At 39.2% G+C, this 26,004-nt stretch overlaps 1 protein-coding gene across 6 annotated transcripts in view; it reads left to right on the top strand.

The window, feature by feature from the left end:
• Positions 1 to 26,004, top strand: part of LOC111077905 (tyrosine-protein phosphatase Lar) — a 146,383-nt gene that overhangs the window by 71,081 nt on the left and 49,298 nt on the right. For 4 of the 6 annotated variants that reach the window (XM_041592429.1, XM_041592430.1, XM_041592431.1 and 1 more), the window contains 3 exons: positions 3,102 to 3,143; positions 4,375 to 4,506; positions 4,573 to 4,734. In XM_041592429.1, the coding sequence (XP_041448363.1) occupies positions 3,102 to 3,143; positions 4,375 to 4,506; positions 4,573 to 4,734 (336 nt within the window). The remainder of the gene's footprint in view (positions 1 to 3,101; positions 3,144 to 4,374; positions 4,507 to 4,572; positions 4,735 to 26,004) is intronic. The other 2 variants (XM_041592432.1, XM_041592435.1) reach the window with 1 other exon arrangement.

Genomic DNA, 26,004 nt, shown 5'->3' with positions numbered 1-26,004 from the left:
AGTGAAAATATATCATCCATGCATACATATAAGTATTTTCTCCCCTTAATTGAGATGTTTGCTCTATGGCTCTGTGGGGAGCGTGTGGAATGTTTTTAGAAATATTCATTTTTTGGAATTGCGGATTAGCTTTTGGGGTGCACTTACAAATTTGCTTTCGAAAACTAAAATGCTTGAGCTACATAAATTGATGATGCAAATAAGAGTAAATTTAAGTATGTTTAATAGGTATTAATATTGTATTATTATGAGTTATTTAATTTAATATTAATAATTTTAATTAATATTAATATTGTATTATTATGAGTAATCTAATTTAATCTTAAGATAAGTCCTTGTATTGCTGATGTACAGATTATATTTAAATAAGATAAACTTCATATAGTCACATTTCCCTTCACGTTGCACTCCACATAGCATCCAAAGCTATTTTCAATACAAATATTCGATAGATACAATCATTTTTGTATATTTTTCTTAATTCTACACAAACATTACTTTTTATATCTTAATTTTCACATCACAAATTGTCTCTTTTACTCCTTTTTGCTTGTCTATTCCCCAACGCCACTGATTACACAAAAAAAAGAAATGATAAAATCGAATTTTTTACACAAAATCGATTCGAATTTTCTATTTTATTTCTGTGGCTTTTTTCTGCATTTTTTGTTGGGGTTATAGTAAAAATGTTAGTATTAATTTCCATATAAATTGCTTGAATGCGCCTGTATCTGTATCTATTTCTGTAGCTGTATCTGTATCTGTGCGATAGCTTAGTTTGAGTGTGTGTGCGTGCGTGCGTGTGTGTGTCTATGTATCTATAACTGTGGAAAATTTTAAACGTTGAAATCAATTTGCACATATCAACAACGAAATTGTTTGCTCGTCTGTCGACTGCATTGCGTTTTCCCTGGCTTTTCCACACAAGTGTGAAATGAAAAATCAGCAAGAAAAACTTGGCTGCAATGCAAAGCCCCTTGGGATATATATCTATGGCATCTACAAATTTCATTTGCTATTCCTTTAATCTTGCTAACAAGCAAAGAAAAAAAAAACAAGCTAAAACCTACACCTAAAACCGCGAGAGATAGCACAAACATAATTAAATTTATTTAAATTTTATATGTATGTACATACAAATATCTCTCTGTCTCTATCGCCTGTGTTTTTTCCAGCAACAAGCAAGCAATCCAGCAAATAAACAGAAATCCCGGTTTTATGGCCTTAATGATACGCTTTTTATGGGTCGTCATGGAAAGTGTCTGAATGTCTGAATGTCCTGTCTGCCTGTTCTTCCCATTGCCATGCCATGCCATTAAATTGTTTAAGCAAACATAAAACTTTACAAATGCGAGCAAAAGAATATTTACTGAGAGAAATTTCATTTGCAGTGAAGGCATAGCAGGAGGAGTAGGTGAAGACGGTTCTCAGAGCTCATTACAGCCACAAAAACCAATATGCTTATTGCTCTTTGCCACACTCCTGCCTCCTGTCTGCCTGTGTCTGCGTCTGTGTCTGTGTCTGGGGCTATAAAAACTGTTAACGTAAGCGTAAAATGCTTTCAAGTGCTTCGCAAATCTAGCAAACCTCTCCCAAACCAAACCAAACCAAATGCCTGGCAAATCATCTTCTTGGGGGAGAATCTTTCCGGGGAATTTTTTTCCATCTTCATTTCTAATGAGCAAAAGCAACAATTCGAGTAGGTGGCAAAAATATACATTCCTTGGGCACCTTTTTTCTTAACTTGGTTTAAATTAATGCCTGTCGTGGGTGGAAATTAACAAATGGATTATTTTTAGGTGTTGGAATTTTTGATGATTTTTTCAAACAGATTTTTAGTTTAGAATGCAATAAAAGTCCGATAAAATTTCAATATTTTCAATAAATTAGCCACGTAGGGAATTCCTTAATTGTTTCTTCCCACTTAACGAATCTTCGAAGGACTCCAAAATTTTCTTTCATTCAATAAACTCCTTCATTCCCCTTTGGAAACATTCATTAATCCCAATCAACAAACCGCCTCAATGCTTCACCATCCATTTTTAATATCCTAAAATATAGATTAAAATTGACTTTCTCCAATATATTTTATTTTAAACAAAATTTGAACAATTTTCTCTGGACTTTTCTTTACTGAAAAGAAAACTTCTACTGGCCGAAAAGTTGAAAAACCCCCAACAAAACTTTTGCAAATGATACAGAGAAAGAGAGTGACTATCGCCGCAACAAAAACCAAAAAGCAACAACAAATTTGCTACCAAAATGCAATGCCCACAAAAGCGGATCATTCTCTGGATCGAATGGATGGATGCCTCTTCCCTTTCAGAAAACTTTAAATTATTTACAAAATGCACTCACAATACACAATATATAGGAGTACATACTGTGGCAGTGGGGCACATTGTACCCAAGTTTTGTATTCCCTTTAGGCCACAATGCAGCTGAAAATATTATTTATTATTTGTGCTGCCGCTGATGCTCTAGGGATCACTTTTCGGGTGTGTGATTAGCCTTTGAATGGAGTAGGGATACAGAATTCGAAGCGAATTATAAATAAGCTGAAAAGTTTTGCACTGATTCGCTGACAGAACGAGTGAAAAATATTTGTATAAGATTAGTATACTTTTTTGCACACATTTATATATTGAAGGCATAAAAGGATTAGTTGGAACATTTTAAGCTGAATCTGAATGGTTTGAAAAGTTTCATTTATTCAACTGATTTTTTAATCTTTTTGATCAGGTTTAAAACTCAATGGTTTTATTGGTTTTGTTGAGTTTAAAAATTTGTGATCTTTTAGCAGATAAAATTTGATAAATGATATCTAAAGTATTTCTTAATTGTCAATAAATAAATATTATAACTTTTATATAAATCTAAGAAATACTGTATTAAAATTGTAGAAATAAGTTATGTATTATATTTATTGGCTCCAAACTAAGTTAAATATTAAATTCAACATCAAATAAACAATCAATAAATCCAACAAAATAAAAATTAAAATACCAAACGCGTTAAACGGGAATACAAAAATATAATAATTATCGTCGCGCGTTCCGTGTTCGTTTCGTACTAACCGAAGGTTCTGCTGCCCGTTACAGATGCAAATTTTTCGGATTTTCCATATATACAATATCTCACACGTAAGTCCCTGTTGTGGCCTTAGGTACAGTCCCCACCAGCAGCCACCAACCGCGCCATGCAATTTAAATGGCGCGTAATATTTAATTTCAATCAAAACTTGCTGCAGAAAAACATATCTACATATACGAAAAAAAAAATGATACATAAATCGAATTGATATGTTGGGTAAACTACTTTACGTTCTCGGGGTTGTGGACTCTGATGATGCTGCTGCTGATGCTGCTGCTGCCTCGTGCTGCATGCACATGACAATATTTTTGCTGCTTGTTTAACGTTTCGTGATTTTTGCCAGATTTTTAATGCCATGCATCTGTTTTTCCACTTGCCCCTCTGTCGATCTCCGCCAACATTTTCCCATTTGCCCCATTTTGTAGCTGTATCTCTTTCTCTTTTCTTTTTCCGTGCCACTCGTACGAGTACGTGTGTGTGGACAAACAACATGCGACATTGTATTGACAGCATATTGTGACAAATATGTAGAATATACACAAAAAGAGAGAAAAAGTAAGAAAATGTCCACCCAAAAAAACAAAAACAAAAAAAAAAAAAAGCAGAAAAGAAAAACCAAAAGCATACAGAAAATGATGGAAATGCTTTTCATGTGCCGAACGAAGCTTTAAAATCGACTGTCTGTCTATCTGTCCGTCGCCTACTTAAAACAGCTGCTGCTGCACCAAAACGATACGATACGAGTATCCCCAACACACAGCCCCACAATAGTATCTCATCTCTCTCTGAACAAAACAGGAAAGCTCTCTTCGAGTGGGAGCTTCAAGCATTTTTGTCCAGGAGTATTTTTAGAGTATTTTCTGTTGAATTTAATTCGGTTTTGAATAAAAAATGTGCTCCAGTTTGTAGTGTAGATTTTAAAACAATAAATGTGTGATTTTCAATCAGTCTAAATAATACCAGAGAGATAGTTTCTAAGTTAAATATCCAAGAAATATAACCCATTATTTAAAGTGGTAAATCAGAGATTCCTAAATACCAAAATACCAAATGTTTATACATCTATAAAAGTTCCCAGTTCCCATTCTCTTATTCCATGGAAACCTCCACACAAATATGGCATCTGAAAATCTACTTGGCAAACAAAAACCTAGACCCACGAAAAGCAGCAGCAAAAATATATGCATAATAACCCACTCCTGCCTGTAAAGACTTAACCCATATGAGAAGAAACCCTTGATATTAAACCGCTTTGCCATGTTCTTTTATGACCCTCCACAGATCCGCCGGAGATCATCAGGAAGCCACAGAATCAGGGCGTACGGGTGGGCGGCGTTGCGAGCTTCTATTGTGCGGCACGCGGTGATCCGCCGCCATCGATAGTCTGGCGCAAGAATGGCAAAAAAGTTTCGGGTAAGTTTTCCCATTGGCTTCCTATGCATAAAAACCCCCCCACTTAACGGAATGTGCCCTACGCAGGAACCCAATCTCGTTATACGGTGCTGGAGCAGCCCGGCGGGATATCCATATTACGTATTGAGCCGGTGCGAGCGGGCCGTGATGATGCCCCCTACGAGTGTGTGGCGGAGAACGGTGTGGGCGATGCCGTTGCCGCAGATGCAACTTTAACCATCTATGAAGGTAAGTGCCATGCCGATACCGATATTACTCCTTGGGACAAGCTAAGCCCATCATCAACATCATCAAAAGGTGGTTATTATATGTGCGATATACCCCTTAAGCATACGGATTAGCAATGGGTATATGGTGTGGCATAGATACAACAGGACTTTATGAGCTAGGGGCAGGCATGCCTCAGAGAAAATGAAAGGATTCTGGAAAAGGGGTTTATAATTTTAAGAATCATATAAAAAATTAATGAAAAATAAAGAAAAAAGTGATGCCAGTTATTCCGCAGTTATTTGTAACCTATTTAATTCTACATAGATTAATCGTTTATTTTAATAAGTGCTCTAATCAATCATTTTAATGGGCATGCCCTAGTCTTCATATCAACTATATCCTTCCAACTTGTTTATAGCTGGAAACTGCAGCTTCCTAATTGAACTCCACTCGACGGGTGGCTGGGTGTGGTGCGGAGCGGTGCGGTGCGGTGAAGCCACAGCAGTCAAGGGATTTTGTGGACGGGGGAGGAGTGGAGTGGAGTGGAGTGTGATAGAGCGACATCAAAAGTTTCGGTTTTAGTATGCGACGCAATGTAAACGAAGTTCATACATTGATTTTGAATTAAAACTGGGTAAAGAACTTGGCGTAAATGCTAAACTTTCAGCCACTCCCCACAACCCCAGCATCATCTACCCCCTTGGTGGGTGGAGGAGGATACTCCTAGGGATGGGGGTGACTGCTCCAAAGTTATTTGCCAGCTTGTTTGTGTGGCTTAAATTACTTGCCAAAATTTACTTTTGCTTATTTACAACTGTGCAAAGGATAAAGTTTTTTGGTCTCTCTAAGCCTAATCAAGTCTGTGCCAGAGAGGAAATGGAAGGAATATCGGCAGGGAGGTGGGTGGTGGGTGGTGGTTGGCGAAAGGAGTGAGGATGGCCCTGGCAATTGAACTAATTTGCTTAAACTGAGAGCATGGCCAAGTATTTATAAATTTCCTACTCGTTTTTCTTTCACAAATTATAAACAGCACAGCAAAAAGTTCAATAACAAAAATGTCTGGTAAAATCGAGAGAAAGGAAATTGGGAGGAAAATTAACAACTTTTAATGAGATTAAAGCAGCAAATTATTTGGTAAATCAACGCCAATACAAAATGCATATTGATCGATCCGCTCTTTGGCTATTTGAGCTCATTTAAAAGGGATTCCAAAAAAGCGATTCAATTGAGAAACTAATTGGAAGACTTTGATTGGGGTATTGGCCTTCAATTAGAGGTCTTTTGGTGAATTGAATATGTCTTCATATAAATCCAATAAATACTTGCAATTGAGAGTCCATTCTTTGCTCTTTAAAAGTGAACTCTTTTCGGTTACCTTGGCCTGCCTTTTGGACTCCATCCATGTCTGTGGCGGCACAACTTTTACCTTCATTCGCATGGCTGTTAGTCCTTTGGCTAAACTACACTAATTACTTCCCCTCGTATAGGGTCTGTGCACCTGCCTGCCTCCTACCATACTTTTGAGCCTATCAACGACGCTTTGCTCGTTGCAAGCTGCCACAAATCAAATGCACACCAATTACGTGGCGCCAGAGTGCACATAGAGCATAATCAACTCGCATAATTAACAACTAAAAATGCAAACGTTGCCACCAGGCACCGCATAAAAAGACTAAGTGAGCGAGATAGCAAGGGGTTGTACTCGTAGTTCAGAGTGCATATCAAACAGGAATATGCTAGTTTTATACTCTACTTTTTTGTGGGCCTTGAAAGTGGGGTTGTGTGGCACAGGAATTTGGAAAATATTTAGATACTACTCGTAAATAAAGCAGACAAACACTAGGAAGTTATATTTTGTTTAATATGTTTAATATTTTATTTATCTACATTTTTTGATTTATTTATTTATTTATCTTATAGAGAGAAGAATGTGTTGTTTCACAGTTGGATGATTTAATCATTGCATTTTAGTTTGTATATCAGTTTTTTATTTACAATTTTGGGAAGCACAGAATTAATTTTTTATTTTATTATTATTTTCTTTTTTTTATATATATATATTTTTTTTATGATTTTATTATTAACTTGCGGAGGAAAAATGTGTCTGAAGAGCTCCTGTTGTATAATAAAGCAGAGATCTCTCTCCTAGAGTATCTCCATCTTCGACTATTAAAAACCCTTTCGCACCTTCTTGTTTTTGGTTCCTGGTTTCCACCTGATGATGGCCCTCCGCTGTTGCTGCAATTTTCACACATTTTGTGGTTCCCTTTGGCGGCCTCATAAACAACCAACAAACAACTGGCTAAAGCAGCAACAGCAACAAGAACAACTAGTGGAACTAGTAGAACAACTATAATAAACCCCACTAAAATAGCTCGCAGACAGTACTAAATTATAAGTTAGAGCTGTAGCTCCTAGGAGTCCCACTCTGCCTCTCTCTCTCTCTCTCACTCTCTCTGTCTCTCTTGATGGCAAAAGTAAGGCACATTACTCATACGCCGCGAACATAAATTTAAGCGAAGGCCCCACAGCCTTTTGGATACGTAATTATTTTCCGTTTACAAAATGTCTGCCCGAAAACACCTAGAAGGCGAAACACCCACTAGAGGATCTGTTCTAGGGATAAATGTGGAAATAATAAACAGATACGAAAGCCGAAAATTGCCTTAAAAATGTATAACTTTGGGTACAACTGTAACCGGGGGCAGATTTATTATATCACAGTCGTCCTATGCTGTGTGGTGGCTGCTTTCCAAAAATCTCATTTTCTTTTGTCACTTAATTACAATTTTGTAATCCATCATAGAGAATGAGATAGCTATAGAGTCCTTGTAGTCCTCTGAAGAGTGGGTGTCATGAGCAAAACATTCATTCAGATAGTCTGAGGAAAAAACATGACCGCCAGCCACAGATAACAGAGTCACACAGCCATGAGCAGAGAGCTCTCTGAATGGGGTACCACGAGAGCAGGACTTCTCTGAGGGCAGGACTCCCTCTGAGGTTGTATCTACGAGCAGGACTCCTCTGAGGTTGTATCCACGCAGAGGACCTCCTCTAAATGGGGGCACTACTACGACTGCGTAATAGCAAAATAATAATGCAGCTAGCAAATGGAAGACACAGCATTATAATAAATACACCAAATATCAAAAACCCAGAGAGCGAGAGAGGGAGACTGAGAGCAGATGAGGAACGGATGAACATCGGAGTAGAACGCAAAAAAAAGAGCAACAAAAATTATCGCTAGCAATAAATTTAGTCAAAGCGTGCAGAGAACAGAAGCAATCAGCCAACAAATTGTAAACAGTAAATTTTACTAGCCAAGGGGTGAGTCCCACAGATACACTGAACGAATAAGGACATATGTAGATAAAATCTGGTATCAAAATATTATGGAAAGAACTTTGCTTGATGGTCACTGAAAGATGATTGAAACTAGTTTCTATGAGAATTGACTGCATTTTAGAAGATTGAAGCAATCGGAAGTGGAAGAGTAACACGAATCGAATTTTGGTAAATCTGATCCCTTCTTAAATGATAATTCTTCTGGTTTTCCTTTGTAGATTCCTCATTCTAGTTGGTGTTTCTCTCAGTGTAAAAGACTGCTAGCAAGCCACATTAGCACTAAATCGCAGGGACTAACGCAGTCAGTTAGTTAAACGCTTAGACCATAAATACACACACACACACACACCCACACAAAAACAGAAGCAAACGAAAAGAAGGATTCGGAGGCGGAGAACCAGAGGGCGATGCTGCTGCCGCTGCTGCTGCTGCGGCGGTGTCACGCCTCCGGTAGGGAAATTTATACGCACTATGAAGAAGCGCCACAGAACTAATCTTTATTTCGATATTTGCATAAAAAACAAGCATGTCAAAAAAAGAGAAAACAATATATAAGAATCCTCTGCATGCGGTTTTTGTTTCCATTTTTTGTTTGTTTTTTGTGCGTCGGAGAAGGAGTGGAGTAGTCGTGGAGTGGAGTGGAGTGCATAAAAGTGCAAAGGCAGAAAGGATTTACTGCATTTACCACACGCCTCCTTCAAGATATCCTAACGGGTAGACAGAGTCACGTTACTTGCAGGTGTTGCAAGTGCAATCTATCCTGGGTTTGGGTATGGGGAGTGGGGAGTTGGCAGTGTGGATGTGTGGATGTGGCAGACACAGTGGTGTCGGCTTTTGTGGCAAGCTGTAATAAGAGCACACACCTACGGACACACACACACGCACACATTCATCTCTGTGGCAAGTGTTTTTGATCCTCGCTCTCGCTGCTTTAGCCTGTTGAGAATTTTGATTAAAAATGCTTTCACGTAAACTCAAACGTGCCTCAGCGCTGCCACCGATGGGCGGTGGGGCATTAGGATGCTCCTCTGCATATGTGGGCTGGACGCGACCGGCGGGTCGTCTCTTTATTGGCATTCAGGGTGGCGCTTTTCCACGCTTTCCCGCGTGCGTGCGTGTGTGTGTGTGTAACATTTTTACATTGAGATTTATCACACCCAAAAACAACAAACATTCAGGGAAAACAAAATGGGAGAAAAAAGGGTGGAAACTTTAACCGGATCGCGTGAAAGGGCGAACAACAAAAAGGCAGGAATGGATAAAAGTTATGCCAAAAGGAATAACAAAAAATAAACCAAAAATACATATAAACTTGCCACATGCTGTGGAAATTAATTGCCAAGGTCCTGCTGGCTGCTGCCATAGATAGGTAAAAATATACATACATGCATGTAAATATACTATATTTATAGATATATCTGTGAATTTATTAAAGGTATATTGTTTTAATTTTTAGTTTGTGGAATGTGGTCTAACCGGGAACACTTAAATATTTCCAAAAGTTTGTTTAGCGAAAAATCATAACATTGAGGCAGTTTGTTGTATTTTAAGGTAATAATAAAATCATCGATATTATTTTTAAGGAGAAATAGAAAATTCCACGTTTATTAGAATTCCTAAAATATTATATTGAAATCTGGATGTATTCATATCCAGTATTTTTAAACGGAATTAAAATTCTTCATTCCGTTTCTGAGATTATTCATTAGAACTAATTTTATGGTCCGATGAATTGATAGTATTTTTAATGACAAATTTACCTGATTTGTTGAAATCCACTTTCTAATTAATTCTGTAATTCCAGAACTTCTTTAAACTTTTAAACCCCTTTTTCCGTGCAATTTTCGCACATACATTTCGCTTCCCTTCCTTTTGGGTTAAAACATATTTAATCAGAACATTAAATCTTGGAATATTTTGGTCTAGACAACAACAATAACAACACGAAAACCAACACCATCCAGCAACAACACTCTGCTAATGAAAAGCTCTTCCTTAACCGAAAAACCGAATTTACTTTTCGGTGCAAATTGCAATAAAATCATCTGGAAGCCAATCTACGTTGCCACAGCGTGGCATGGGCGCGGCGCGCTAAAACACAAAACCCAAAACAATTTGCTTTTAAATTTGCCTGCCAAAAACCATTTTACCACCTCTAAAAGCAGGCAATCTTCTATCCTTTCTCCGCAACAAAACAATATGCCCCGTCGACGGTGGAGGCGCAAATAAATTTCATTAATTGCCAGCCAAAAAAGGAGCCGCCAGGCGGATGGCATCGCTCGGCGGCACAGAGCAGCAACCAGGGCCAGAGCTCCGGCTAGAGAAGGAGGAGGAGACAGAGTCAGAGTCAGAGAGAAAAGCATTCATTAATCTCACTTTATAGTAATAAGCGGCTTTGCTGGTTACGGTTAGGTTTTGGCTCTCTCTCTCTCTCTATCTCTCTCCCTCTCTCTGTTTTTTCTGGTGGTGCCCCAAACGGAGTCTGGTGTCCGCGCTGGTGGACCATTAGTTGAGCTTGATTAAAACGGCGTTGGACTATGCCGCTGGACGCTGGATGCTGCTGGATCATCCTGCTCTTTCTGTTGCTGCTGCTTCTCCTCCGCTCCTGCACTTGTTGCAAAGTCAAATGGCATGGGAAAACTTTATCCTTGGGTTTTTCGGTTCGCCCGCCCGCTGTGTGCCTGCCCGCCCCTTCCCCTCGCCACATAGTAGTCAAACATTGACAATACACTGGGCCGCATTTAACTGGCCAACGGCATCGACCACACAGAGCCATCCGCACAGGACAGGACAGTACAGGACTGGGTCTCTACGTTCACGCTCACGTCCTCATCCCTTCGACCCTTGGCACCGTTTGCGGTTCGCCTAAAAAGTCATATTAATAATGAAAATTCTACAGTAGCGAAAAGTTTAAATGGGCGAAATTTTGCAGAGTAGCTGCAGCCGCCCTGCAGCAATGCAGCTGTGGCGGCGTCAAGCTGTGCCACGGCATAAGGGATCCAAGAGTCCGGGACCCCCTGCCTCTTCCCCCTTTACACAATGAAGTGTGGTATGTGTTTGAAAGTTATTGGTCTCTGGGAGAGAAAGAGAGCTGTTTGTGTTTAATATATGACAAAAGTCTGGAACTTAAAGCAGGGGGAACTAAGGGGAGCTAAATTGGGATTATATTGCTGATCAAAAATAGGGTTTATGTTTGCGAACTATTCAATATAATAAATATAGACATTCCTTGAGCTATAATAATGATACAATTACATTATTCGGAGCTTTGTATTGTTTACTTGCCTTTTGTCTTATTCTTTGTTTAAAAAATTCTAATCAATTTTAAGTATTTTTAAAAAATTAAAAATGTATCTGCATTAATATTTAAAAAAAATCCGATTCTAAGTCTCCTGTGCCTCGGCCTAAAACGTTTCCACTAATTTGCATAAATAACCCTTGGAAAATCCATCTGGCACTCACTTAATCTTCATAAATTATATTCTAATGGCCCAGTCAGATAATAAATATCATAATATAACATTGAATTCAATAACTTTTCTGCAATAAATTATTGCGCGGACTCTAATAGACGGAATGCTCTTCAAAATTGAAACCAATTAAATGCTCAATCCACTCGCTACGCTGGCTGCCTGCCACACATTTCACTTAATATGATTTGTGCTGCCAAAAAGCCATAAAGTGCCGCAGCTAAATTGCAAAAATATATCAAAAACTAGCTGACATATATATATATATATATATTTCACATGTGTGCGTGTGTGTATATACTTATGGCTATGACTGTGGGGATGGCTGCGTGCCGTGTGACGTAAATATAAAACGTCGTCTCGTCGTCTTAAATCGTTGGCTGCCATAGAAGTACTCTACAATATACTCGTATGTAATGCAACCAATGAAACCAGAAAATTCTCATCAGAAAATGATTGGAAAATTGAGGGAAAATGGAGGCTAAGCAAAGAATGGGCTTAGGGCAATGATACGAACGAGCAAAGGGAAACCAATATTTGGAGATTAGCCAAGTTTATTTCTGAATAATACATGAAAATGTAGGTGACGGCAAAAGGAAATTTATTTTGCTCTTTCATTCGTTTCTTTTTTTTCTCTAATATATACGCAAAATGCATTTGAAATTCATCAGAAGAAGAAATACTAACGTCTAAAGGTAGATAGAAGCATCTACTCACATGACAAGTCAATATCTTGCTTGCCCCACTTTGGGGCATACTACTGGCTGGCAGGCAGGCAGGCAGCAGCCTTTTCCAATCATCCTTGCAAGTGCAAGTCAGTCTCTTGCTCTCTCTCTCTCTGCCTTCTCCCTTCCTGTCTCTCTTCCGGTCTCTATATATTTTTGGGTTCGGTATTAAAGTTTCAAATGTAATGACGTTAAATAAAATTGGAAGCGACTTAAAAAATTGAACCTCTATTGGAGCAGCGAAAAATGAAAAATAAATATATTGAAAAGTGAAATTGCAATCTTTACTATAGGTTTTACATGCAATATATATTATTTTACGCTAGATTTCCCCTTTTTATTTCATGGCAAGTTCATCATAATAAAAGCCAAAACGATGTGCAACACACTGTCGTAGAAGAAGGAGCCGTGCAGTCCTGCAACAAAAATGATGATGAGAGACTATTTTTGACGCATTGCAGTGTGTGCAATATATGAATATAAAAAAAAGAAAAAATAACCAGGAGTAACTTTCATATTTGAAAGAAAAAACTAACTCAAGAAGTAGGAAAATATGTTACAAGTGTGTCATCTAGCTGCAGTTTTTTTTTGGTTTGACTTTAGTATAAGGTGTAAAATTGCATAGATAAATCATCACAGACGCCTCCGTTTGACTGTAGTCATATAGTCAAATTTGTTGGGTTATTAAGTTGAATTTGATTTATCTGTGAGTTATTAGACATTTGGGTTAAAGTTTGATACTAGAACCAGGGTTATGAAGGACATTAGGCAAGAAAAATTATGCTGATAGATTTTTCTTTCAGCGGATAAATGTAGCTATAGGTAATCCCTTTGCTCTCTCCATTTCTGCAGTTTTTTCAGTGACTAAACTGCACAAAATGGAGCACATTTCAAGCCAGTCAGTCAGTCATCAGAGCTGTCGCTAATCCGCATTCCTTTCCTTCCATTCCGACTCATTAAGGTGATTAGCAAAACTTTCAGATATTCCAGTTTGTCCCAGTTCTCAACATTTTTCCACTGTCAACTTATTTCAACATTCATTTTGCGGTCTACTTGAAACTTTTATGCCTTCCACCGCTCACTGAATTCCTCTATTTCTGCCGGAGTCATACATATATAATTTCTAGGCCCACCCCCCTACCCCACATAAGCAGGCAATGTTTGTTTATTATTCGTACACCCGCGCATCTGGGGGATACGACAACGATAGAACGAAAATAAAGAAAAAACACAGAACCCTGGGAGCAGAGAATATTTCTTAAAGCAAACTTTTGTGGCCGCGGCTTTTGTTTGTGTGTTTGGCTTTGGCTTTTCCTTTGGCTGTTTTTCCTCTCTCTTTGTTTGGGAAACTGCATTTCCCAGTTCTTTGTTATTCAGCAGCAGAGGCAGGCACCAGCACCAGCAGCAGCAGCTGCAGCTAGAGAGCGGGAATAGAGACCCCCAACAATGCCGCAGATGAAGTCTCGTGGTGTGTACTTTTGCTATATTTTGCGGTTATATTTTGGATTTCTAAATAATAAATGCATTTCCACAGCACAGGCACAGGCATGCATAACCTACACTGAGAAAAAAAAGAGCGAAGCTATTTAGAATAATTTAATAATGGAGCTAAAAATTCCTTATATATAAAATCCTTCTCTACCAAAATGCCAAAAGTCCCACCAATCGAATAATTATTTACCTGAAAAATACCAGTATAAATACTCATATTCTTTCCCTCCTTTTATCTCGCAGTGTAAACTTTTCATTGGGTGGAATTTCCATTTGCTCATCTCGTGTTCGTGAAATATTTTGCACTTCAACAGTCAAATGCCTACAACTTAATCAAACATATTTCATGATGCCACCGCGATGGCTGGCAGTTGGGAGTGTGGCGTGGGGCGTGGGACGCGGGGCTTGCAGGAAAATTAGATGAGGTGGTGTTATTTTACGGGCGGCGAGGGGAGGGAAGGACATGCATACACACCTTGACGTGCTCTTGACATGACTTGACATACGATGCCACTTACGATATGTCTTTGTTTTCCTTTTGTTTCATTCGAGTTTCCTTTCAGTTTCGGTTTCCTTTCCTTTCCTCGCTCTTTGTACATTTGTTTGTTCTTCTGGGGTCTGCCTGCCTGCTGCCTGCCGTTTGCTGTTTGCCGTTTGATATCTCAACTTTCGGGTGGCGCGTGGCTTTGGCTTTGGCGACACTTGCCGCATTGTAAATCGTGTGGCAGACTCTTATCAGCGACAGAGACAGACAAGGGAGACCTTCGACTTGTCACAGGGTATCACTTTGCCGCACCCCCACCCACTCCTCCAATCTCTCTTTCTCTGTTTATTTATTTATTTTTTTCATTACATGTGTTTCAAAGTTTTGCATTTGCTTTGAGCTTGTCACACATTAAAAACAAACCCAACAAACAAAACAAAAAACAAAAATATATATTTGGGGAATATGGAAATTTGTGTGTGCTGCTCCTGTGGTGGGGTATACCCTTGAAAGAAGGGTATTCTGATACGAATTTCGAACTCTGTAAAATATATTAAAAAAATACTCTATATTGCTTCATTATATGATAAAAAAAATCGTTCGAAATCGCAGATTTTGTGAGAGAAAAAAACCAAATCGAAACCTAAAAATCAAAGTTTTTAAAGACCATAAAAAATTATTTAAATATTTCATAAAAAGCCTAAAAATTGAAGGGTATATAAACCTTTGGCTCCTTTTTACATTTTTATTTGTATTTTTTTTTTCATTTGTTTTTATTTATGTGAGGCATACGCTCTCCTGCAGAAAAAAGTTTTCACTTATCTGTCATGTGGAGTTGGGTTTTGTGTGTCAGAGGACAGAGGACTCAGTTTATGTGTGTGTGTGTGTGTGTGGAGGAAGCAGGAGGTCATCCTTTGTCAGGCATTTGACATGTGGCATAAATCGCGTAAAAAACAATTGCAGAACGAGTGCAGATGCTTTGAAAAATTATTTTGGGGCTTGTCATGATGTTAAAAAGCCAGCAATAAGTCAAGGGAGATGGGCTCCAAAACAGAGCGGAAGGAAATACCCGAAATTTATCAAACTGAAATATTATACCTTGGATTTTCCCGGCTTGCAGATCGATGGGATCTTTGGGCTTAATTAATAATATGCAGGGAATTTTCCAAAGGAAATTGAAGATATTGCTTAGCTTTCTCTAGGAAATCTTTAAGGGGGAAAAAAAGGGGAGTATTTCCTAACCATTTTGGTTTATCGACTGAAGACCTTTTTATCAACGAAAAAAGAAAACCCTCCCCCTAAAAGGGATGACGGACCATAAACATTGTGTTTAACCGGCATTTCCTCTCATAGTTTATCACTTATTCTTGCCGCTCAAATAATTTTAGCTTAGCTCATCGATTCTTCTCGCTTCGACCTTTTCTCTACTTGTTAGCCAAAGTGTCGGGCGCTCAATGAGGCATGCAAAAGGCCACCGCCGAGTGACCAACAGAACTGTAGAAAAAGTGAGAAAAAAAAGGGGAAGTAGGGCGGTTGGCAAAGGGCAGCAAGACCTATCCAAATGTCAGTCTACTCTGCTTATCACATATGAAATATCACATAAACTAAATGTCAAAGCCAACAGAAGGGTTGCAGCCAGGCTTCGATACCCCAAAGGGACTTTCACTCGTATGATTTACGATGCTCGGCGAGTATTTCTGTTAATGCAGAAAAAAAAAACATTGTTAAAAAGTTAATCATTTACTGCTGCTGCTGTTGCTTTTTGTTTTGTGCCTCTGCTTTTGTTTTTTCTGTCTACTTTTTCTGCTATGAAAAATGGTCTAAACAAGTGACTGACATTTCATTAAAAAACCTCCAGCGAAAAGGAATTCCGAGAATGCTCAACACTTACACAGTCAATTGCACAAATCCTGGCCAAGGATTCTCGGGACTCTCTATCCTCCTCTCTCTCTCGATTATAATTTAATCTAGTGTGGTATGTGTGACAAAAACGCGTCTCTCGTAGAGCGTTCTGAGACTGAGACGTGACGCACAAAACATTACCATTTTTCACATGATGTTCGCAGCAGAGGCAGCTGGGTAAGTCGGTAGCATCTGCCATTCAACAGACACAGAGAATAATGCAGTGGAAATAGGGTAAAAGGTAACGAATATGAGATTCCTAAGAGTGCTTTAAGATAAGGTTTTTATAGATATGAAATGAAGGTTAATATTCGGAAGATATTATTACAGGAATAGACATAGACTAGAAAATCGTAACAGAATAATGCCCCTTCTTACTTCTTTCAAATTGTAGCTGTTATTCACCTATTAAAATTAGTTTTGGTATTTAAATAGATAATCACATTTTGATATAATATAATACATTAAATTCAAGTGCAATACCTCTAAAGATGTGGCCACAATATAATTTCAATGATTGCCTCTGCTAAAATAAATTCGAGTAAAAATCCCGTCAGATATATTTTATCAGTGGACACAATCCGCAATTCCCCATAGAAAATCTGATAGCTGTTGCTTTTGCAGCTCCCAAGATCCAATAGATGTTCAAATGAATGACAGATCGAAGCTGAACAAGGAACCGTCAGCGTAGATCTTGAGCAAGAGCAAACCCATATTTGGCACCCACAGTTGCATACACCCTAAGCAAAACAATACACCCTTGTGGCCCTTCAAGTACCCTATACAAAAATACTCGCATAAGGGACTAGAACGAAATAGAAGTGTCTGTCATTTTTATAAATAACATTTTTCCTCTCGCTCTCTCTCTCGGCAGTACCGAGTACGAGTATGCAGAGCAGAGGCCAGCCATACAGATAAAGTGAGGAGTGAGGAGTGGGTAGTGTGTTGGGGGGGGGTGCGGGTGGGGATAGCATCTGTGTCATTGTCACAGTAGATCTTAAAATAAATGTCGAAAATTCTCTAGTATCATAACCCAAGGGCTGTCGCATATTTGCAGGCGCCGCCCTAGCAAATATTTCGTCGTGCCGATAAATCCGGCTGCCTGGCTGTAATTAAAGTAATTGCAAATGGAATTTGCCTCCTTGAAGGTGGCGATTAAGCCATTTATGCCAACGGCAGCGGAAAAATGTTAAGCACTTCTTTTACTGGTGGCCTGAACTTGAATTTGTGTGTGTGCGAGCGAGCGCGAGAGCGGGGGGTTTCCTTCTCGCTCTGACTCCGGCTAATTAAAGCATTTTGGTTAAGGGTAAACATCAGCAAACGGAAATTCGTAGTGGAATGTGGACGCCAAATGATGATGTTTGTGGGGGGATATTTTCGGTATTTTCGGGTCAGCAAAATGTCTGGGAGAAACCTTCAGCCAACATGTGAATTGTGGCCTAAAGAGGCTTTTCTTTGGAGCTTTTCTTGAAGTAGGTTTTGGTTTTGGTGTCTAATGAAGCTTAAACATGAAAATGCAATCAAACAAAAAATATGCACACTTGAAGATTTTCTGTGCCATTTTCTAATGCCCAACTTCGATGGCCCTAATGGTGTCTTTAATGGCACCCAAAAGTGCTGGAAAATTACTGATTTTGTTTTGATGCCTATGTGGGCTGAAACTGGCGCACTTTTTCTTTCATTTTTCCCCGACATCAGCTAGCCAAAAAACATATTTTTCTAGGACAGGTTCACTGCTTAATTGCTGGAACAACAAGCCCTGAAATGGTTTATGAAAAGTACCAATCGACTATGAGATATCCTCCATATGTATATGCAAAAGAAAAGTGTATTTTGCTCACGGGAACAATTGAAAAAATTATATTTCGTTCAGTTTTACAGTTCAAACCGTTTTTTTTTTTTTTTTGTGTATTTTTTCTGCATGTATTTTCACATACATTTCCCCTTGCCTTGAAAAACTTTGCCCGTCTAAATGTTGCAGGGTATTTTGCTCTCTGAGGAACGTCGGAACTGGCGTTTAAAATCCTTCCGCTCATTATAAAATGCAGCGCAGAACATTAAACACATCTGCTGGCGGTGGTCGGTCGCTGGTGCTGTGTTCCAAGCTCCTCCTCCTTTAGCTCACATGCCAGCCAGGACACCGCCACACACACACACATTGTGCTTTCCATAATTTTGCCCGCACACAATGCTGCAACGTTACTAGCCTTGAGCTGCTGCTGCTGCTACTCCCCCTCCCCTTACCCCGAATGTGTGTGCATGTGTGTGTTCCTTCTGTTGGGGCAACTCTTCCTCCTGCTGCTGTAGCTCCTCCTTCTGCTAGTGCTCCCCCGTCTACTGCTGCCACTGCCTCACATGTGCTGCCTCTTTTCCATCGCCATCTTTTGCTTACAATTAACCTCAAAAATGAGTTTCCATTAAAAATGCCCCACAGTCATCGATGTCTGTGTGTGCGTGTGCGTGTGTGTGTGTGTGCCACTCTCTTCTGCTGTTGCATTGTTGTGCTCTGTAGTTGTAGCTGTCTGTGCCGTGCCCCATTCCCCTTGTTGCAACTTGCCACAGCAACGGCGACAGCAACTTTACGACAACGCCACGTGACGTATGTTGGAGCTGTCAGTTGTGTTTAATGTTCTGCATAGTTATTTCTTCCGTTCGTCCTTTCTCTGCTCATTCCCTGATTCCATTCTTCTGCTGCCTTTTTGTACACTATTTTGCTTACTTCTACTTTTACCCACATAGCGGTGGATATTATGTGTTTAGCAGGAGAGACAGTACCCACCAGTTGTCCTAATTGGTAACTAAAATAGTTGCAGAATGCTTTGGGAATATCCTCCATCATTGGAATAAATATTAGAGTTCTGCTTTGGATACTTTTCCCCACTTTTACTCTTCTCCTTTTGTTCAGTTATTTTCGCTGTTTCTTTTAGCTATAAAAAAATGAAATAAAAACCAAAGTAAAACCGTTTTCATTTCCAGTGCATCTGTCACTTTGCCACACAATCTCTCTCTCTCTCTCTCTCTCTCTCTCTTTGTCTCTCTTTTGGTTGATTTTTGCAACATTTATCTATTATCTATTGGAATTTTGCAATTTTCTTGTGCAAATGTCCATCGCATTAATAATTTCAACGCCATTCGTCTCGAGGAATGGTCATTTGAGGGGTCCACGGGTCATGGCACAGAAAAACAATTAGACACTTGATCGCACTAATTGCTTGGACATTAATACTATTGATTCCCCTTCCCGCACCATCCGCACAACCAACCGCATCCACTGTGAGAAGAAGGATGTGTTATATGCTGTGTGCTGTGTGCTGTGCTGCTACGACCACGTTCTGTGGCAAAGGCAAAGTCTTGACCACTTTGAAATTGAATTTTAAATTAATAAACGTTGCGGTTGCATCAAGAATTACAAATTTATATGCATCGTCGTCCCTCGTCCTTTCTCATTCGCTTGTTTCGTTGTTTTGTTGCGTTCTGGAGAGCGGTTCCTGCCACCGCTGCCACGTTCCCAGGTTTCCATTGTGGCGACCAAATCTATGCACATTTTTTTGTGTTAGCCAGACCGCGCTCCTGTTCCTGCTCCTGTTCTCCCTACATTCTTCATTCTTTTCCATCTTGATTTTGTTGCCTTTTGTGCGCATACCCTGTAACCACAGGTATTTATATATGTAAATTAGGAAATGATAGAATGTGGAGGCAGAAGGTAGTCGTTGTAGAAAATTAGTATGAATTGCTGTGAAATTATTTGGCAGAAATAGTAGATACACGGAATGAACTGTAAATAAATACAAACAAATATCGGATGAAAATTGGGTAAAAATATAATCTAAGGCTAAGGCTTACCTCCAACTTTCTGTCACCTGGCAGTTTTATAGGGTACCCTTTGACTCTATTTAAATTCCCAGTGATTTGGTTTTTTTCTGGCCTGCATATAAATCTTGGTTTTTGGCCGACTGCTCTTTCTTGGCCAGTCCCCACAGGCCCCCCTTCTATGCATTTTGGTGCTGCCTTTTGGCCAGCGGCTTCTTGTATTTCTTTTCTATCGTTGACTTCTCTTTCTCTCTCTCTCTCTCTCTTTATTCTATTCTTTTTCCAAGACTTCTTTTCTGTCGCTTTTTTTGTGTGTTGCCATGTTTTGCTTTTGTGGTTTTAATTCTATTTTCGCTATAAATTGTTTCGGTACGCTAACATTTTACAAGGCGTCGTCCAGAGGGTGCTTCACAGTTCCGTGGTTGTTGCTGGCTGCTGCTGCTGCTGGCTGCACAGTCAGTCCTGCATCCTGTACGGTCCGTGGCTGCATCCGTGTCCGTGTCCGTGTCCTGACGGCTCTGGCATGCAACTAATTACATTTGCATATCTATGGCAAAAGTGGGAAATGCGGCTTACCGATATATTTTGCTGGCCTAAAAGAAGGATCTTTATGGCAAGAACTTTATGCCAAGAACGGCTGCAAAGGCAAACAAACATCAAGCGAAACGTCAGAGAGTGAGACTCGACTCGATTCTACTCCGACTGTCGCCGCAATCAGCATAATTATAAACTTCTTTTGCATAGTTTCACGCATTTGCTTTATGGGTAAATAATAAGAGAAAGCTAAAAAAAAAACACAAGAAAGAAAGACACTAAGCTTTAGATACCCTGGAGGAAGTTATGAATCTCTGCTGCTGTGGTAATGAATATATATATATGGATCTGCACTGGTTAACGTTTTCTTCAGATATCAATAAACTATAGCTAATGTTTTCTTTGAGTTTCATTAGAACTAAAGGCTACAAGTTTTTCCCATAAAACCTACAGGATATAGTCGTGTATTCCTGGTAGTTTCAGCTCATGTACTCTTTGCAGCAAAAAGACAGTCGTAAAGTCGTAAATACTCTCCTTTCTCTGCCTTTTTTGAGGGGTATCCAAAAAAACTTTGTCCATTGCCCAGCAAGCTGGCAATTAGTAATGCACTTGTCCAACCGAACTCTGGGATAATGATTGCCAGATAATGATGATGATGATGGAAACTCCTCCAAGGAACTCCTCAGCACATCTTCAACTGGTTTCTGGCTCTGACTCTGTCATTCGGACACGCCCCCCGTCCCCGCCCCGACCCACCCATGCACGAGTGCCCCCTCTGTTGATGCTGTCTGCTGCTGTCTGCTGCTGCTGGTTCTGCTTCTGCTTTTTCTGTGTTAATTAGTTCATAATTAATAAAAGAACTCGACTTTCTTTCTGTCTCTTTGATTGCCTCCAAGCTTTCTTTTGTGTGTTTGTTTGTGTGTGTTTGTGCACTTTTTTAATTAAATGTTTGCCATTTGCCAGGCTCCAGCTCTGCCGCCGCCTCTCTCTGGCAATCATTCAATAAATCGAAAGCAGCTCCGAAGTGCTGGCTGATTTGTAGATGCGAAAGGGTTGAGGGATTGTGGCGCGTAATTTCGTAATTAATTTAATAAATAAATAATTAATATAAGGGAATTTTTTTAGGATTTTAGGGGCGCAACTTTTTCGTTTCCACTCATAAATAATCTCCCTTTTTCATATGAATTTCCATAAATTACAGATCTATTAGTCCGTCAGCATGTCCTATCAAGATCTATTACGCGTATTTGTTATTAATTTTGCTTCCAAATTGATTAAATGAGAGTCTCCCAGACAGACAGACAGACAGACACACACCCACAAACAAACAGACTCGAATATATAATTAACAAACACAGAACCCATGACATATGTGCGCCACAGGAAACAGGAAAAGCTAACCCTCCCCCGCCTCAAGCGTCCCTAACGCATTTGGGGTTTCGAGGAGTCGTCTCCGTCTCCTCGTGTCTGTTTCCCCTGACACCACATATGTACGAGTATGCAGCCCAAAAACGTGGGGCAGGAAAAATTAATAAAGCTAAAAGCATGCTACCAATAATGTTTATAAATTTAATTATGTAAATGTCTGGGCCATAAAAAAATAACAGAATCAGGGAAAACAAGAAAAAAATGTTAATAGATGTCAAACACAAATTGAAATGCAAACGTAACGTAAAAACATACGAATATATCGTGCAAAAATACAGAATATATATATATATATATATGAAGAGTTCGAGTTAAAACTTATAGAGAAAGAGGTACGGCCAGGGATGTCCTGAAAAACCCTCATCCATCGATACAAGCTGAAGAGAGAGAGAGATAAAGAGAGGGGCTCGACTGCCTGTCTGCCTGACTGGCCGCCTGGCAGCATAGCATGAAAATATTTGACTCGCATATGAAATTAATTAAATTTCCCATTTTCCACACTTTTTTCCACGGCCCTGTCAGTTGAACATTTAATGTCCTTTGCTTTATGGTCGTTACGTTACCTTCACTCTATAGTGGCAGCATCCAGGATCCAGGATCGCTTCCTGTCTTTGCCTGAACTCCCACACACTCGCTCCCCCCTCTTTTTATGCTCCTGTATTTTATGTATATATTTTTCATTGTTCGGTTTTATTTTTTAATATGAATTTTTGTTGCATTTTTGCATTTCCGTTTGGTTATTAGTTTTTTGTACAACATTTCCGGCACTTTTTTATGTGTGCCATATGGATAGAGTTTCGCTTTCCTTTCACTCCCTCTTTTTAAATGGAAATCAAGTCCTGCAGTTTGGTTTTTTACACTATTGGGTATTGTTATGATGTTACTGTCTCTATTTAATTGTTAATTAAAGCACACAAATTAAGTTAAAAATTAAGTGTTTGACGGGTGTTTTTGTGGGTGAATTATGACTAGAAAATTTAAAAGAGTTCAAAGTTGGGGAAATTATGGACAGTACTAGATCGTATTGCCTTTTGGCGAATTATATTCCATTAGATCTGATTTTTTATAATATTTTCTTGGAAAAGAAAGTTAAATATGACGAAAAAGTAAAATTAAAGGTGGGAATATCGGTGATATTGCTATGAAAACCATCTCTAGAAAGTTTTCTTTATGTAGAGCTGATTTTCACACTATTTTGGATACAGCCCTTGCATTGGCATTGACTGCCATCGGATTAAAAAGTGCAAGAATTCTGTGGAATACTTTCGTTGTGTTTGCAATAATTTTTTATGCAGAGAGAGAGAGGGAGAGAGAGAGTGGAGCTGCCGTAACTGTTGTCATATGTCAAAGTGCAAAAGGTAGTTGCCATTATTTTTACCCCTGCCCCGGGCATGTGCCCACAACCCACTGCTCACAGCCCACAGCCATTCCCGACTACATTGTGTGTGCTTTTTATGAGCATATTTGCAATAAATAATATATATAGTACGTACTATACCGCCGGATGCAGAGGAAGAGGCCGAACCAGAGGCCACAGAGAATGGCAATGGGAATGGGAATGAGTGAGATGTTTGGTTGAAGGGGGAAGGGGAAAGGGGAAAGGGGGATGGAAAGACAGCCACTCAATTATATGGCGAGGCGGCAGTGTTCTGTCCAACGTTTATTACGAAATGTAATTATGCAACTTAATGCAAGTTCATTTCAATGTTTAACATTCCATTTAAATATGAAAGATTTAATGCCCGTCCGAATGGGAACGAAAAATGCCAATGAATTGAAAATTACATTGCAAACACACAATTTTCCCCAGCTGAGGGGAGAGACGAGTAAAGGCGGGGGGGAGTGATGTGGAAAAGCGCAGGACAACAACTGTAACAAAGGGCCAATTAAAGGGCTAACAATGTGCGTACCGGCACACACACACACACAGGAAGAAAAGTTTTTTAATTATAAGTTTAAATTCAAAAACATTTAAGCTTTTTCCCCCACCAAAAGCAATGTGTGTGTCTGTGTGTGTCCATATACGTGTGTCGGTGAGCGGCGAATAAAAGTCTGTTTGTTGGCCCATAAAAGTATGCTATAAAATGCTGTACACACACACTGAAACACACACAGATGTACATATGAATATACATATATGAATCCTGCGGATATGCAATTGTAGTCGTAGAGATTGTAGCTGTAGTTGTAGTTGCGCTTAATGGCCGGCATTGTTAATTGCGTAGCATAAATCTGTGCAGCAGCAGCAGCCAGCCACCCAGCCAGCCAGCCAGCAGTCGTCGTTGTGGCACATCTTGTTTGTGTATGGCAGTGCCCAGTGGCATCGCCGCTCTACTATATACACGTTATATATATTTTATAACTCCCGCTGCTGTCGCTTCTGTCGCTCCTGTCGCTGCTGTGACTGCTATCGCTCTGCCTCTGCCTCATATACCCTCCTGCCAATTGACCGATCCGTTCCGACCACCTTTGACATGAAGCGTACAAAAAGGCTTTCTCTTTTGTTGGTACCCTGGCCAAGAAGAGGTATGCTGATTAACATTAAGTGTTTGCCACGCTGCAGACAAATATAAGAGTAGAAACAGCAACGAAAATAGCACCCACAGCTCCCATAGTAAACGTAGACCAAACATCAATAAAATATCTGAGCAAAATGCTACCAAATGTTGCACAAATCCATTAAAAATACAAAAAAAAAAAAAAGAGAGACTGTTCTGCAAGGGTATCTATATCCTCTACACCTTTTTTGTATGCTCTTTATCTATTTGTTTTTTTTTTTTTTTTGTTTATTTTTCTTTAACAACAAACACAAATAAATAAAGCAGACAAATGTATGAGGAAAACCCCGTAACATGTTACATGTAATTAATTTCGAATTATTTATACATGAACGCCCAGAAAGAGGATGCTCCAGAGCATCCAGAAGCTAACAAAAGCAATAAAAAAAGAGGCAGGAAAAGAAAACAAATTTTTGTGTGTGTGATGTGGTGTGGCACAGCCTGCGGTGTTTATGCCACATATCCTGTGTCGTCCCACTGCGATAGTGTGTGTGTGTGTGTGTGTGTGTCTTTGGCTCAATTAAATGGCCCGCTTGTCCAAAGGCAAAATCAGCAAAACAGTTAATAAAACAACTGCAACTGCAACTGCGTACCAGCGTTAATATTAGCCGTGCAAAAGGTACAGTACACATTTTTCGATGAGTATTTCCATATATTTTTGCTCTGTCATTAAATGCTGGAAAGGAAAAAGTAGGTGGCTATTAATTAAAGCGCTCTTTGGCACATTGGAAAGCTAATGGAGAGGGTTATAGAGCAGTTAAAATTGTATCATTCGATTCTGTATAGTTTATGGAATTTTGGATGGCTTCAACAAGCCTAAGAAACAATTTTGAAGGAGAAAATATGCTACAGCTTTGCTTTGCGTCAGACTTTTCATCACAAATAATATGTACCTAGTTTTCTTTACTTTCATGTTGGAGAATATCCAGTAAAAGTTCTCAGCTTTTGACTCCGTAAAGTTCCACAAAGGCATAAATTGCTATACATACATATGTCAGACTTCACATCAAAGCAAAGCAAAGCCTGACTTTTGTTATTTCAATGTTGCAGAAAAATCAATAGAAATGCACGCCCAAAAGTCAGCTGTGAAAATAAATGCTTAGAAAACTTTCAATTATTCCACAACAAAATTTTCTTACTTATAATAATTAATTTCTCAATGCAATTATTTTGTAATCTCTTGTAAAAGAAAATTCACTTATTCCCTATGGAATTTGGAAAGAGCTTTAAATTATTTATGACTGTGGAAAGAAAAAAAAATTTTAAGTGAATAAAAATATCGATTTTTAGATTACTTTATTCTATAAATAAAATAAAAACCAACGAAATCCTAGTTCTGTCAATCACATAAACATCCTAGGCACACTCTTACCACCTGCCATTTTCTGTCAGGCCTCCTCCTCCTCCTGCCCCTCCGCAGAAACAGAAGCAGAACCTCAGTGGACATTAGATGGTACCACAACATGGCTTGGCCAATAAACTGGCAGCCCACACTCCTTTTTTTTGGTGGGTGGGAGTGGGCCGCAAAGTATTTATTTGTT

The sequence above is a fragment of the Drosophila obscura genome, unplaced genomic scaffold (assembly GCF_018151105.1).
Source record: "Drosophila obscura isolate BZ-5 IFL unplaced genomic scaffold, ASM1815110v1 contig_179, whole genome shotgun sequence".
In the NCBI taxonomy this organism is placed as follows: Eukaryota; Metazoa; Arthropoda; class Insecta; order Diptera; family Drosophilidae; genus Drosophila; species Drosophila obscura.
The sequence above is the reverse complement of the archived record's forward strand: the minus strand, read 5'-3'. Positions and strand labels throughout refer to the sequence as shown.